At 31.6% G+C, this 14,884-nt stretch overlaps 1 protein-coding gene across 1 annotated transcript in view; it reads right to left on the reverse strand.

Annotated features, from left to right (window-relative positions):
• The window catches only part of LOC102804078 (integrin alpha-8-like), an 81,149-nt gene that overhangs the window by 14,534 nt on the left and 51,731 nt on the right, over positions 1-14,884 (reverse strand). The window contains exons 15-18 of the mRNA XM_085501047.1: positions 9,289-9,396; positions 6,299-6,354; positions 2,985-3,133; positions 564-695 (exon numbers count right to left, since the gene is read on the reverse strand). Of these exons, the coding sequence (XP_085357173.1) occupies positions 564-695; positions 2,985-3,133; positions 6,299-6,354; positions 9,289-9,396 (445 nt within the window). The remainder of the gene's footprint in view (positions 1-563; positions 696-2,984; positions 3,134-6,298; positions 6,355-9,288; positions 9,397-14,884) is intronic.

The raw sequence follows: 14,884 nt of genomic DNA on the forward strand, positions 1-14,884 counted from the left end.
ATATGATAAATGAGAACTGAGTATTTCATTAAATGGATAGCATTTCACTACAAAATCTGTTAAGTAATACGTTATGTAGTTCATTTTATTTTATTCACAAGTATAAGCATCACTAATGCTAATTTTGTTGTTTTTAGAACAACAGCAAGGTATTTACTCGTTTAGAAGTGAATATAGCATGAAATTGAAAAGCATTTATTGTTTTGCAGTACGGGGTCATTATTAAAATATTACTTATTTTGACCAAAGACACACCAGATCTAACATTAAACATTAAGCTAAACACTACTACTGTTAGTATTCCAATTTAATCATTTTTGGTAACATTTCAATCTTTCTTAGCACATAAATTACAGTCCAATTTATGTTTTTCATAGTAATTAATGCCTATAATAAGAATAAAGTTAAATATTATTAGTGTAAATGAGTAAACACAGTTTTTACTGTTATTATCGCAAAGAGTTTTAAATATTTGTTCAATACTCAGTTCACCAATTAAATTAGAATACTTACAACAACAAATACAGAATTTAATTTAAACACTGTGAATAAAGCATTCTTACCAGTTTTTCTACTTTTGGTTCAATATAATTATTCAACACAGGTGACAGTTCTTCTGAAGGGACATTCTGGTTTTCTACCAATCTGTAGTTGACATCTATTGCAATGGGCGAGTACTTATCTGTAATATCATCCTGGGTAAATAATTGAAATAATTTAATTTTATGCTCTGATCACACCTAATTCAATTCACTGACAATCATGTGACTTGCAAACTTTTTTGGTGTCCCTATATTTCGCTTTCTACTGTATATGAAGTGCACCAAATTTGGCCAAATAAGGATTGGGAAAAAAATGGGAAGATAATGATTAGTCCTAATAGAACTGAGAAAATGATCAGGACCATGCAACTGCCATCATACTGACAGTACAAAATCCATAACAAAATATATCGGAAGCAATTTTCCACCAATGTGGTAGAATTTTGTGCGTATGCCTTTGAATACAGTAGCGGTAGCTTACACATTTGACTATTAATCAAAATGTTTAATATTTTAAAGTCAGGATTTATAAATTAAATTACACGATATATACTGCAAATCTGTGAATTATGCTTCAAAAATAAATGGCAATCTTATTATCTCTGAATAAATTTCAGTTTCAGTTTCCTGATTACTACACTTATATAACCAAGCTTGCCTCAAATGAAATAAAAACGCCATAGTTTTAGTTCATTAAAATTCAAAGCACATCGCTAGAGATTTCGTCTCAAATCCCGGGCTTCGTTTTGGAACTTCCTGACTGAAGTCTATTGAAGTGTGTATTGTCATGGGAACGGTCACACAGCCTGTAAGTCATAACCACTTTGGATGTCAGTACACATGTGTACAGTTTATGAAGCTTGAGTAATATTAGGAGTGAATTATTGAAAACAGTTTAATGGGTGTTGTAAGGTTTTGTCAAAATGCGCCAAGTTCAGGTTTATTACCATACTATACTACAAATAGTGAGAATAAATTTTAACTGGACTTAAATTTAGAATTTCAATCCACAAATAAAATAATGTTGAAGTTTGTAAACTATATGCAGTGATTATGGTAAAGATACAGCCTTTGACATAATCTCAAGCATGAACACGTGCTCACTATTAAAGGAACATATATCGGTTTTCAACCATATTATAACAGTAGAATAGACGCACATATCATCGGCATTTGAACCATAAACAATGATTGTTGTTATAATGTCTCAAGCTCTTCTATAGGAATGACAGGGTATGCCATAATAGACATGAATAATAATGTTTTTGTTACAGCAATTCTAGGCACTGATTTGACGCTGAAGTAGTGCTAGATGTTGATAACTTACTACAATAGGTTACACACTTTTTTTTCAAATTAGCAGAAGTTGTAACTAGAAATATAAACATCGACTGCAAATCAGAGGAATGATTGACAGATATTGCCGACAATGTTTTCTATTTTTGCTACAAAGTCAGGTGTCTGTCTTTCATTAACTTTTGGTCGGTCGTCGTGTTGATTGCGTGTCTACAAATCGGCAAGCACCACGATGGAGAAGCAAGGAGTCAAAAAACCAATTGAAGTGAGAACAAGAGTTGTCGATTTGGATTTTCGTGGACTGTCATTTGCTGAGATCGGAGATCGAAATGGTGTTTCAAAGCAGACAGCTTATAATATCGTCAAACGGTTTGTTACCACCAAGAGTATCCTGCCAGGAAAGCGTAAGACCGACCAATCCGTGACTAAAAAAATAATTGACATTGCTATAGACTATGACGAATATTATAAAACATTGCGACCGCGCATTTACGGACGGGAAATTTGAAAAAAACTACTTGAAGACTGTATGTACAGTGGCAACCCTCCCCGGACGTGTGATCGTGTGTTGCCATGGTGATAACCTTTTTAACGCGATTATTTGGTGGCACATCAACCTTTTGGTTCTCATCGTCGAGAACTAATAATCGAATACCACCCATTCTACTTATGTATTCAATTTCATTATTGATATACTGGATGAAGTCTGCATAGAACATTTGTTGCAGGCAGCTTTCAGTTATATACATTGGCGTGATATGGATATTTCCATAGTAGGAATAATGTACTTTGATCAATAGTTCTGTCATGATCAGTCGGTCAGCTGGTTCTGTAAAATAACGTTCTTTACAGTGCCACCACTTCATGCGCCCCTCTCACTGAAATAACATGTGACGCAAATTGAAGTATGAAATTAAGGGAGCCTTGATCGTTTATTGGAGGAGAAATTAAAAACTAATGTACCGCCACTTTTATGGGTGGAGCTTTCTTTCGGTGCACTTCAATTTTTCAGACATGCTGTCTGCATTATTTGTAACAACTTCTGTAAATGTGAAAACAAAGTGTGTAACCTATTGTAGTAAGTTATCAACATCTAGCACTACATCAGCGTCAAATCAGTGCCTGGAATTGCTGTAATAAACTCACCCTCAGCAAGATGAAGCCAGCTCTACACCAGTCGCTGCTTTCATGAACTGTGAAGGCACCACTTTCTACTGTTGTGTCAGTTTTTTGAAAATAAGCTCTCTTTTGATGAGATTTCAAATACGTGTCCAATGATGTTGTAAACTCAACAGCTATATGAAGTAGATTAACAACATAATTAGAAATATCGCCAACTAAAGTTTTAACATGAACTCAATGGCCTGAAAAAACTTTTTTTTTTTATAGTACCGGTATTTTCTATTTACTTGGATGAACCCACCTTCACCTTTCAGTTTCATGTTATTATTTTAGATGTAAAACATTTCAAATAAATAGTTATGACAAAAACATAATTTTATAATTGAAATATAAGATAACAAGGGTTATATTAAATGCCTTCAGTAATAAGAACACAATTTAACATCATATGACACATTCTGAGTGAAGTTAAACTAATAGGGTATACTTTTTGACCTGAGGGCTATAACTTCATCGGTATACAGATGGCAAGGAGTACTTATTGGCCTTCTAATAAATTGGGTGAATTTATATTTCCTCTAAGCATAAATCCCTCCTCAAATTCATTAATACTAAAGCTTGGTAATAAAATGCAGAGTATTGTGATTTTAGCGTGTGTACCAATGAGTTATGAGCTGTTGGGTGGTAGGTGGTATTTCATCAAATATTGGTATGTGTGTAACAGCCGTATCAGGTGATAAAATGTGAGATATTCATCTCAGTTTTGGATTCCATATGTCATGGTATTTCTAAGAGTATAGGTAGCATTCTCAATAACTGCACCATTCTTCTGCGTAGTTATGAAAACTTACATCAAAGTTGTATTCACACCTAAGAACCCTTATCATATTAAAGTGTGTTTTTTTTTTAAAGGTCAATCTCAGTAAGCAGATAATTTATGGAATAAATTTTCAGTTGGGAAAGGAGAGTGAGAGGTGGGAGGAAGGGGTGAATAAACAATAGCGATAATTCAATGTGGAAATCTGGGGTTTCTTTAATTAATAATGAAACTTCATTAAAGTAATTTAGATTAGTAGACTAGGAAGCTACAAATCAGACTAATTGCACTGATGAGAATACGACTATGCAATGAGAGAGTCTCCATATTGATTTGCTATCTCATCTCTGTTCCTGCATGATGGATTACATCCATTTGGGCAAAAACTAAGAACAAGAAACATAAAAAATATACTTTATAAAAAAAAAAATAGAACAAAATAGTAGATTAGGAAAGAAGTACAGGAAGAGAATGATATCAAAGATGCCAATTAGTTTATATTTATATTGTTTGGTTAGAATATAGAATTTTGTATCATGATAAAATTACACCAAATTATTCACATATTACATGTACATTTTATTACATTTTGCTGTCAGACTTTAGAGATATTGACAAAAGCATCGTTGTTTTGTAAGCTGGATATGATAACTAAGTATGGCACCCCAATTAGTGTCTGCTTATGGCAACATTTTAAACACACTTATCAAATCATTGTTTGAACCATATACCAAAAAAGTAAACAACTTCACCCTTAGCCATAACAAAGAGGGAATCTTTCACATTCATTTATCGATCTATCAGCTTTATTTAAGAAATAGAAAGAACAGTGAAACCACTACACAATGGTTTAGGCAATCAAGAGAGCTTTCAGACAATAGCAGTGGTGGGAAGCAATCAGATAAGAAGAACAAAGGGTTTCATTAGCAGTACAGGATGCGTCATTTGGTAATGATAAAGGGAGGAGAAATTTATAGAGATAAAAATCAGGATGCATAATATCATGGATGTGATTGGGTCTGAAATGATCATCTGATGACCAGGTTGAAACCACTGGTTTTATAATGAAATGAAATAAGAGGACAATAACTGAATGAGGTGAGTGGGCTGAATATCAAGTGTAACTTTGCCAAAGTAATGGCACTACTGTAAAATGACTAATTTTCACTGGGTTTAAATTTTGCTGATTTAACATTTCAGGCATATCCAGTGGGTTTGAAATTCATGGTTTTATCATTTAGATAATGATTGTGTTCTATGCTAAATTTTACATATTCACTGGGTTTTAATTTAGCGCCTTTTCCCAGTCAGCGAAATAAGCCAAATTAAAACCCAGTGAATAATTAACCCCTTTACAGTAATTTGAGAACACTACATCACATGACTATAATATTGCATACAACAATATTGTTAGCTTTATTGGACAAAATCTCAATTTTTACGTTATATATACAACATTGAATCACAGTTGTGATATTCTTGGTCACATACATCTTTTTTTGGTACTACGTAATTAATCTATGAGCTGAAGGAAACACAATTTTACCGGAGATTGGCAGGAAACTTACAAGCAAATACTCACCATGGTTAAAAACCATAGATATACTCTACTCAGACCTCTACGAACACCTCATAATCAAAACCAATATGGTACATACAACACACAAATCCACATGCACACACGCATGCACTCACTCACTCACACACACGCACACGCACACACACACACGCATGCACTCACTCACTCACGCACACGCACACACACACACACGCATGCACTCACACACACGCACACACACACACGCATGCACTCACACACACACATTAATTTAGCACATTTTCCAGTCAGCGAAATAAGCAAAATTAAAACCCAGTGAATAATTACTCCTTTTACAGTATGTCTGTGTAGCTATTGTGATAGTATCCATAGGTTGGAAACACAATGTAAACAATAGCTAAATAAAAATTATTATAAAAATTACAAGAGATGGAAAAAAGGAAAGCAGTGGTGTCTGTGTGGATTTAAATGGCAATACCAATATATCAGTTTGTTGGGCCAGTTGAGACAATAGGAAACAACAGTGCAGACCTAAATAAGATGATAATCTATACTCAATTTGCAGTCCATACTTTTGATAACTACTCATGTATGAACTCAGTATTCCATGCAGCTAATTTTACACTAAGAAATAACGCGATTTCATTGCAAAAAAACACCTTGGTGTATTTGAATTAAAAATAGATGAAATAAATTGAAAAAAAAAATGTCTTTATTTCACTGAGAAACTCGGTCTTTTCACTGATGACAGTACCTTACATAGAACACTGTATACTGCCCTCAAAGGTACCTTTATGAAATGTAGACATAATTCTGTAAAATGACTAATTTAGATAATGTGTTCTATGCTAAATTTTACATATTCACTGGGTTTCAGTTTAGCGCATTTTCCAGTCAGCAAAATAAGCAAAATTAAAACCCAGTGAATAATTAATCCTTTTACAGTAGTTGACATCAACTTACCTATACTTGATGGCACATGGACACCAGAAAATTTGAAGCACACAGTTAAAGTAAAGCTGGCAAAAAATAGAAAAAGAGGTTAATGTGATGTATAAAACAGATATACTAACCACCAATTAACTAGATTTTCTTGAATAATTTTATGCTTATACTTTAATATTGAAATTATTTATCTATCATTTCAACATTATTTTGGGCAAAATTATCGAAACTTTAAAAAAATAATTTATTTATTTTCTTTTTTTTCTGAATCAACTACATATTAAGTACATTAATCCACTCTGTGGTTATATTTTTAGTAAGTCACACATTGATAAACTATATGTTACAGGAAATGGAGATAATAATGAATACATTGTAGAGTAGGACAAAGAAAGCTAGACTAATTAATGGGTAACTTCCAGGTCATTGGGATGATCCTGTATTTAACGGCCCCCTTGAGAATCAAGTGTCAAAGTCAGCATTAAAAAATAGGAACCATAATATGGAAGTGATTTATTAAGCAGTCTTAATAGACAATAGACTCTTCTTTAAATTGGTGATACACTGCAACTAGATTTCCTTTGTTCAAAAGTCACATAGAAATTGGGAGTGTAGACTGTGAAACTAGTGGTGGCGGCACACAATTTTGCATTGGGGAGGACGACGAGATTAGCTCACAATTCTTTGTGCCTATTTTTGCGCATTTTTTTCGAAGGTTTTTATAACATACATTTCCATCATGTCTTGGGGAATGTATACTATAACAGTTATTTTCCAACTCATGTGATTGCTATAAATTTCCCTAATAATGAAAAATTACACAACAAAACATAGTTAGATGACGGCCTGTTAGGTAACATAAAACTCATTTTATTTTATATGCATACTTATGGTCTTTTAAATCTGGTGATCTTTCAATCATTGCTAGCTGTAGGGGGCCTTCCATTAGAATTCCAATATAAATGATGTCATTCTGTATTTTAATGGTATACAGTTAACATATCTTGCAATAACTGTTTATCACCTACTTTTAAAACATTCACTGCTGTCAATGTTTTATCAAATATTATTAAATTTTTGAAGTCATAATTTGTTTTCACCAAAATCAATATTGGTGCAACATTTTGCAATGTTAATGTACATGTATTTAACTGTAATTTATTTATTAATATAGGACAATAGGTTAAAGCTTTTTATTGACTGCAGGTCCTGTGATTAAGAGATTTTTTCCCCAAAATGCGTTATGCAGGTGTAATAAATGTGAACGGTACTTAAAATGCTATGTGTTAATAAAATCTGTGATGAAACAGTATACGAGTCAGTCATGAAATGCAGCTATAGCGCCCTCTAGTGACTGGGTTATTTCAAAGTCGATATATCCATAAATTATTGAAGTGAATATCAAACAAACAAATAAACACAGAGTAACTTTCTCACTTAGAAAAAGGTATCTTAGTGGTTATGCATGTATTTTTTCACAAATTTAACTCAACTATTTACCATCAACTTAATAGTACATTTGCTTCCTTTCACAAATATTCAAATATCCCCTTTTCTCAAAAATTATTATACAGATTAGATAATATTCTGAAATAATTATAAGTAGAAATTCTGTGGTAAGAAAATTGCACTCAAATCATAGACAAAAAAATTATGGAGTTCAAAAATTTAAATATCTTAAAATATTTTCTGAAATACGTGTCTGCCTTTGGGTGAAAAAAAAATCATCATCCAGGCGTGAAAATTACACTATGGCATTTGAATTACCCCTAGATTGATTTAAAAAATGGAAAAATTAAAAATTTATGAAATAGCATGAACATAAATTTGTATAAATACCGGTACCCACAAAAGCTACGATGAAATATGTTATTTATGTTTATTATTTTTGTTTATTTTTTCACTATTTTCGCTGAAGGAATGATTCAGTGAAAATAAAATCCAACGAATACCGGTATACCTTTTTTTCTATATTTTACATTCAACTTTTCAAAAATCAGTGAAAATAATTTACATACAAAACACTCAAAAATCTTTTCAGTGAAAATTAATTCCAGCTAAAATAAAGTATTTTACTGTATGTGGAATTGATTATTTCAAAAAATATTTTATTTTTTGTCATACAAACTAATTTCATTGAGAGTGGTCTGTCGTTATTTATAGCATCTGTATTGTTTTCTCGTTATCTTACATCTCTCTATTCAGCCTCAGAGACCAGGTGTGTTTGGTGAACCAATCTGAGGCAACTTTGTGATCAGGTGAAGTTTTAACATTCAATTACTTCCACTATCCAAGATTTTGTATTCTTGCAACTGCCCAATTAACAAAGCTGTGTATTCACTATATAAATATTTTTACTTTTTCACCTCGACCAATGAGATATGTGTATTTTACAACAAATTTGAACAAAATACCCCCAAAATTGGATTACCATGTTTGCTCTATTAGTAGAACATGCATTTACATAAAAAAAACATACTGTAAAATACTTTATTTTAGCTGGAATTAAAGACTTTTTGAGCGTTTTGTATGGAATTTATCTCACTGATTTTTGACAAGTTGAATGTATAATGTAGGAAAAGGGTATATTCGCTGGATTTTATTCTCACTGAATCATTCCTTCAGCAATAATAGCAAAAATTAGTTGCAAGAGAAAATAAAGTATTTTAAAGTAGTTCAATGATCAAGAATACAATAAATGCATTGTTTAATTTAGGTGCACTTTGATTAGAAATGGGCTGCTAATAGAGGACGTATGATATGGTAAATATTTGTATAGCATAACTTTCCCACCTGATCCATAAAAATCTATTTTGAAGTTGCCATTTGAGTAAATGCAAACAGAAATGAACATATATAACTACATAAGAAATCTGACGCTAATCTTAACAGATTCTAAGAGGAAAGTGAATCATACATAAGAAATCTGACTCTAATCTTAACAGATTCTAAGAGGAAAGTGAATCATACAAAGAAATATTGGAAGTGAATACTTTTAAGTGTCTTACCAGGCCACTGGGGTACCATCATACTTAACACACGTCTTTTTCTCCAAATCAATAACATCCGGAGGATGGATATTGATTTCAGCATTTATGTTTACAACAGGTCTGGACCTATGAAGAAAAAGAAAAGAGTGAGTTTTAAACAGATAAGCAGAAATATAAATCATCTGTAAAATCAATACTGCATGTACTAGGTGAAACATAAACAAGATATAATTTAGTCTGACACATGTAAAGAAAACAGATTACGGTATTATCATCCAGAATGCATAGTGAATTATCGTAGTTGTCTTCAATGCCATTAGAGAAGGGGGTGTTCAAGGCCCAGGTAAGGTTAACAAAAAACACAGGACAGAAGGGAAATCATTAGTCCCTTGTGAGAAGACCCATCATGCTTGTTAAACTTCATTTAGGTCGATATGAAGCCCAAAAGCGACCAATTATTATGGATATTAAAGCAGTAATAATTGTACAGTAAATTGCATTTGTCATGATTTTGTTGAAAAGAGATCATAAAATGTTGCATTCATTATTTCAGATTACAGTCACATTTGGAAGCTTGTCAGACTTGAGTTTAATACCCCCCTCTCCCAATATAAACAATTTCTAGCATCGAGAATTCAATGGTTTATTTGAACCACAATGTATCTACATGAACACTTTCATTGTGTGATTTAATGGGATTCTCACACATCACCCAAGTTGTATATTCTTATTTTTCATTAATCAATAAAATCTGTCTCACGAATCCTTTGAGTTCATTGTGTTAAATGTCACTGAATTTGAATAACCATCTACATCTATTGTTGTTGTTAATAATTCGTAATCGTTAAAATGATTTAATTTTGTTCTAGTTATTATCCTAGGGTTTTAACAGAAAAATAACACACAAATCATTATTAAGAACATGGTTTGACAAGTACAATGAAGTTAAAAAAAAAAATTACCTCCACAAAACTCATTATCAAGTAAAATTGAAGAAAATGAAAATCACTACGTGCTTAACACCAATAGATCTGTTGCCCCTGAAACATCACTGAAAACGGTTTTCACATGTACTGTGATTTTCTTTTTGTCATTTCTCAATAGCAATTTTCCTCACAAATTTAGTGAAAATTGGGATCAATTTGTTCATGAAGCAAGTAGGTACACTATAAAAAGGTGATAAATAACAATTACACAAGAAGTCTCTTCTTCCTCGCACGAATATTTTGTTAAAGCTATCACTACAGTCCCTTCATAAATCCAATTAGATGAAGTGTTCTACCTCACTGACATAACCCATCTTCAAACTTTAGGCATTAAATTGATACATTTCCTGTTCAATATGCACTTAATAATCCCTTGTAATCCAAATAATCACATTTCCAAAAGTTTAGGAAGACTCAAATGAATTTAAGAGGAAAGCTATTTGAGTCTGTCTGACTTACTCAATCAGGATAAATCTCATCTGACCATGATTTTTGTCCACTGTGTTTTAATACACCGCTACCTAACAAAGAGAGTTTTGTTCTTTGGGGAATATCTCCTTGATATTTGAATTATCCCACTATTTATTTATTCGTTAAATGAGTTTCATATCCTTTGAGACCTCAAACATTATACAATCCTTAAAGCTAAAAATGCATTATTCTCACTTTTTCCACAAGAGAAATTAGGAAATCTCTTGCACCTCCAATTGTTACAAATGTATTCAAGGTTGAGTAGTTTGGGGATTTAATTCAAATTGGCAAAAATGGCCTCTAACTGAATGCTGGAGGAATTTGAAATGTTTTGTATTTGAGTAGCATTGTTTATTTTATCCAAATATACCAGCATAACACAGTACTTGCAAGCATTCTGATTCTTAAAATATTCCAAAGTGGAAAGTGTGGTAGATGGATTTTCTAGACAATATATCTCTCTATTTGGATGGACTTATCTGTCGAATCAATAGAATGCTGCTCATCCAGTAATGACTTGACAATCCTTTGGGATCTGTCTCTCTTGTGATTTATTGTTACATTATACAATAATTAAAATAGAAATTGCTGAAAATACGATCTAACTCGACAACTGGAAGGAGAAAATAGACTGTGAATTGGAACAGATACCAGAACTTAGTTTTCCCTTTTTGGAAACCACCCAATTTGTATATCATTTATTAAACTGACTAACTGACGAAATTAGAATCACTATGTAAAATAGTGTATGCCTTTTAAATACAACTGAATTTCATTTAAACTGCACTTAAACTGCAGAATTATATACATCATCTCAAACAAAAGACTGTTCCATACTAATATTTATAATAATAGGAGAAGTGGAATATAAATTAAAGAAATGCATAGAGAATATTTTAAGATACATATATATCACGGCAGATACAATTATTATTTATTAAAAAGTGGATTGATTACCGGGTAGTTGACTTCATGCATGAAACAGTGGAAAAGAATTTACTATTGCACATATGTATTCTTGTATGGATTCATTTGAAACATATACTGTATTTGCTCTATTAGTAGCACATATATAGATTGTATGGTTTCTTGTAAAATTTATTCCGATTATAGGTGTTTACATTTTTCTTGCAAAAAAACTATCCTGCTATGACAGGCTATGTAAATTATACTGAAATGGCTCATATGTGATGTGAAAAAAAGTTTTTGAATAATTTGTTTTTTGAGAGTTTAATTTAATGGATTCGAACCAACATCTGATACCAGAGGTATGCTTAATATCTAATCTAATTACCAGAGGGTAATATGCATACATCTGAAAACAATCTAGTTGTGAAGATGAATATGGTATAGGGCTTCCAAGCATAATGATATTTTTTTAAATTATCAAAGGATGTGAAATGGTGAACTATAAATTATAATATTTGTGCTTTTGAAGGTGTTATGAAAATGTCATGAAAATCACTCCGACTGTTTACAATAACTGATTTATTGCCATCTCTGTTAAATTTAGCAATATTGAGAACTTAATTTTGAAAAACAAGTATTTTACTATACTTTAAAACTCAATAGAGGGCACTTTTCCCATCACCCCCCCCCCCCTCCCAAAAAAGTGTATTGATGCTGGAGAACTAATTACAGCCTCTTGAATCAAAACAAACAAAAAAAGAACATCCACTGTTTTGGTCTAGGACAAAAACACTGATGAAAAGTTACAAATAGAAGTAGAAAACTTTTATTAACAATAACGAGTATTGAATTCTCATTATATAGGCAATCAGGAACAGGAATTCACATTATATAAGCCTGGCAGATACAATCAATGCACTATGATGTAATCACATATTGAATACTGCATGTAATTTAAATTGATTTGATGCAACCAGGCTATCTTGTTATTGAATTTTGAATTGCGCTCTGGTGAAGACATACAAGGAGTGATTACAGACTACGTTAAATTAGCCAAGTTTCAATGTCTGAATGAAAAAAATATTGTAAGTTAAATCTGAGCTTGTCAGTGTTTGAATGCTTTCTATATTACCAAGCTGTCTCTTAAATTTGCAATCAAATTGGTATTTTCAGGGCATTTTACAGGCCATAGTTTAAAATGTTATGTTTTGCAATACATTATTTGTAGATTTTATTAACAGAAAAAAATTTTGATAAAAAGAAAACAAAAATGATAGAAAAATTTATACTCAACTTATGACAATGGACAGTTTAAATCAGTTTGCTTTGATGCTGTTAATTCACTAATATATAACTATTGTGAGTATTAAACATAACATTGAAGTAGTGTGGCCTTTAATGTATAAAGTAATAAACATTTAATGATAAAACTATGACACAGATGAACCAGTCATGATTATATTTAGACTTTTATAAAAATAAGTAACAGTATTTTTTGGTATAACAGGCCAAACTAATTCAATTTTACATTTAATTTGGGAAGAAAATTGACACTTTGAAGCAATTTTGTTAAAAATGTTCCAAAGTGTTAATGAAAAAATAACAGTGAAATTGGTTTATGGTAATAGTAATAACTATGATGTAATTATACAAATGGACATAACGTTATTTTTTTTATAGATAACGAAGCGGATATTTTCTCAGCACAGACGTCTGCATTCACATTAAACATTTATCATACCAAGAATGCTAAAACATTTGCCATATAAAAAATTCCTTTAATTTTAAATATGAATAATATTAGTAATTTAACTTTTCTTAACAATAACATTGCAGCACAAATTGCACTTTCCCTTGCAGAGTCTTCAAGCTTATGACCTGACCTAGGGAGCCACAACTAGTGGAGCGTTCTCTGACGGCTACCTAGCTTAGTAATAAAAGACCCATAGTCTCTTCGAAGGATAATGCACAAATTGATACAAAGAGAGCAGGTGAGGTCACGAAATAGAAAAGTATTTATATAATTTTATCACACTCAACAAGCTGAAAAATATACAAGGATGTTTATGAAAAGAAAAGCGCACATTTTAGAATAGTGGAATTCAATTCAAGTACAGGTAATGAACAAAAAAAAAACTTTTCGTTTCAAGCTGTCAATTATTTTCAAGACAATTATTGATGGTTGTGATTTATTTTCAGAATTCAGACACAAAAAAAATTTAGATGGTCACCTGCAGGTAGACTATTGTCAAATTAAAGTACACGAGTCAACATACAGTCATTAGTTTGAAATCAAAAAGTCATAATGATTGATTGCTATAACAACATTAGCATAACTTTACAGAATTGAGGATAATAAAGATGATATATGGAGAAGTGTCAGCATGGAAGATGTGAACAGAGTGATCAGTAATGAGTGATAGACAAAATAGTAAAAACACATTTGATTCAGGAAAAACAAAGTTTATATTGAATTAAAATTTTACAATAACTGATATCGAAGTAATGCATTGTGGGAGAGAAAATTTGATTCAATACAATGGAAATTCTACCACACTGAATTCGTTTTCAATTAAATCTAATTTAGCTAGAATTTTTGTGTTACTTTCTGTAACCTTATGTCACAAAATCATGAAAGTTTGAAGTAAATAACATAATTTTCAATTTGGTTTCTGATTGCCACACAGGTTCAGTTTAAAGAAGCTTGACTGTTTATATGCCAAGCATTTTGACAATGAAAGTTTGAAAATTAATGAGTAAATGATAAAAGAGATATACATATTATGGTATTATAATGATGAGAATGAGTGAATGGTAGTCCACATGGAGCAATAACCAGGTCATAACCTCCACTTTCATTCAGACAATTTATATAGTACCAAATCAAGTTTTGTTAATAATAGATGAAATCCATTCACAATCAATATCTGGAGAGGAGTACATCAAGTAATGATATATAATGAAACATGTCACAGATTTCATGTCAGTCAAAAGTGTTTAATAATAAAGTAGGTACCCACAATTAGGTTGTCATACCCTTTGTTAATATGATGAAAGAGAACAATAGGATGATTTAGTATCAATGTATGACCTTCAGAACAGAAACACATATTTACAATAGAAAGCACTAGCACTAGTAGTTCTCTAATTCACTGGACTTGTGCTATATTTCAAGTTATTAGTTATAAAATTGTAAATTTTCATAAACATGTGATTGATAGAAGTGTAAAACTTATATTATTGAGTAT

The sequence above is a fragment of the Saccoglossus kowalevskii genome, chromosome 7 (genome assembly GCF_978046115.1).
Source record: "Saccoglossus kowalevskii chromosome 7, keSacKowa6.1, whole genome shotgun sequence".
Lineage (NCBI taxonomy): Eukaryota > Metazoa > Hemichordata > Enteropneusta > Harrimaniidae > Saccoglossus > Saccoglossus kowalevskii.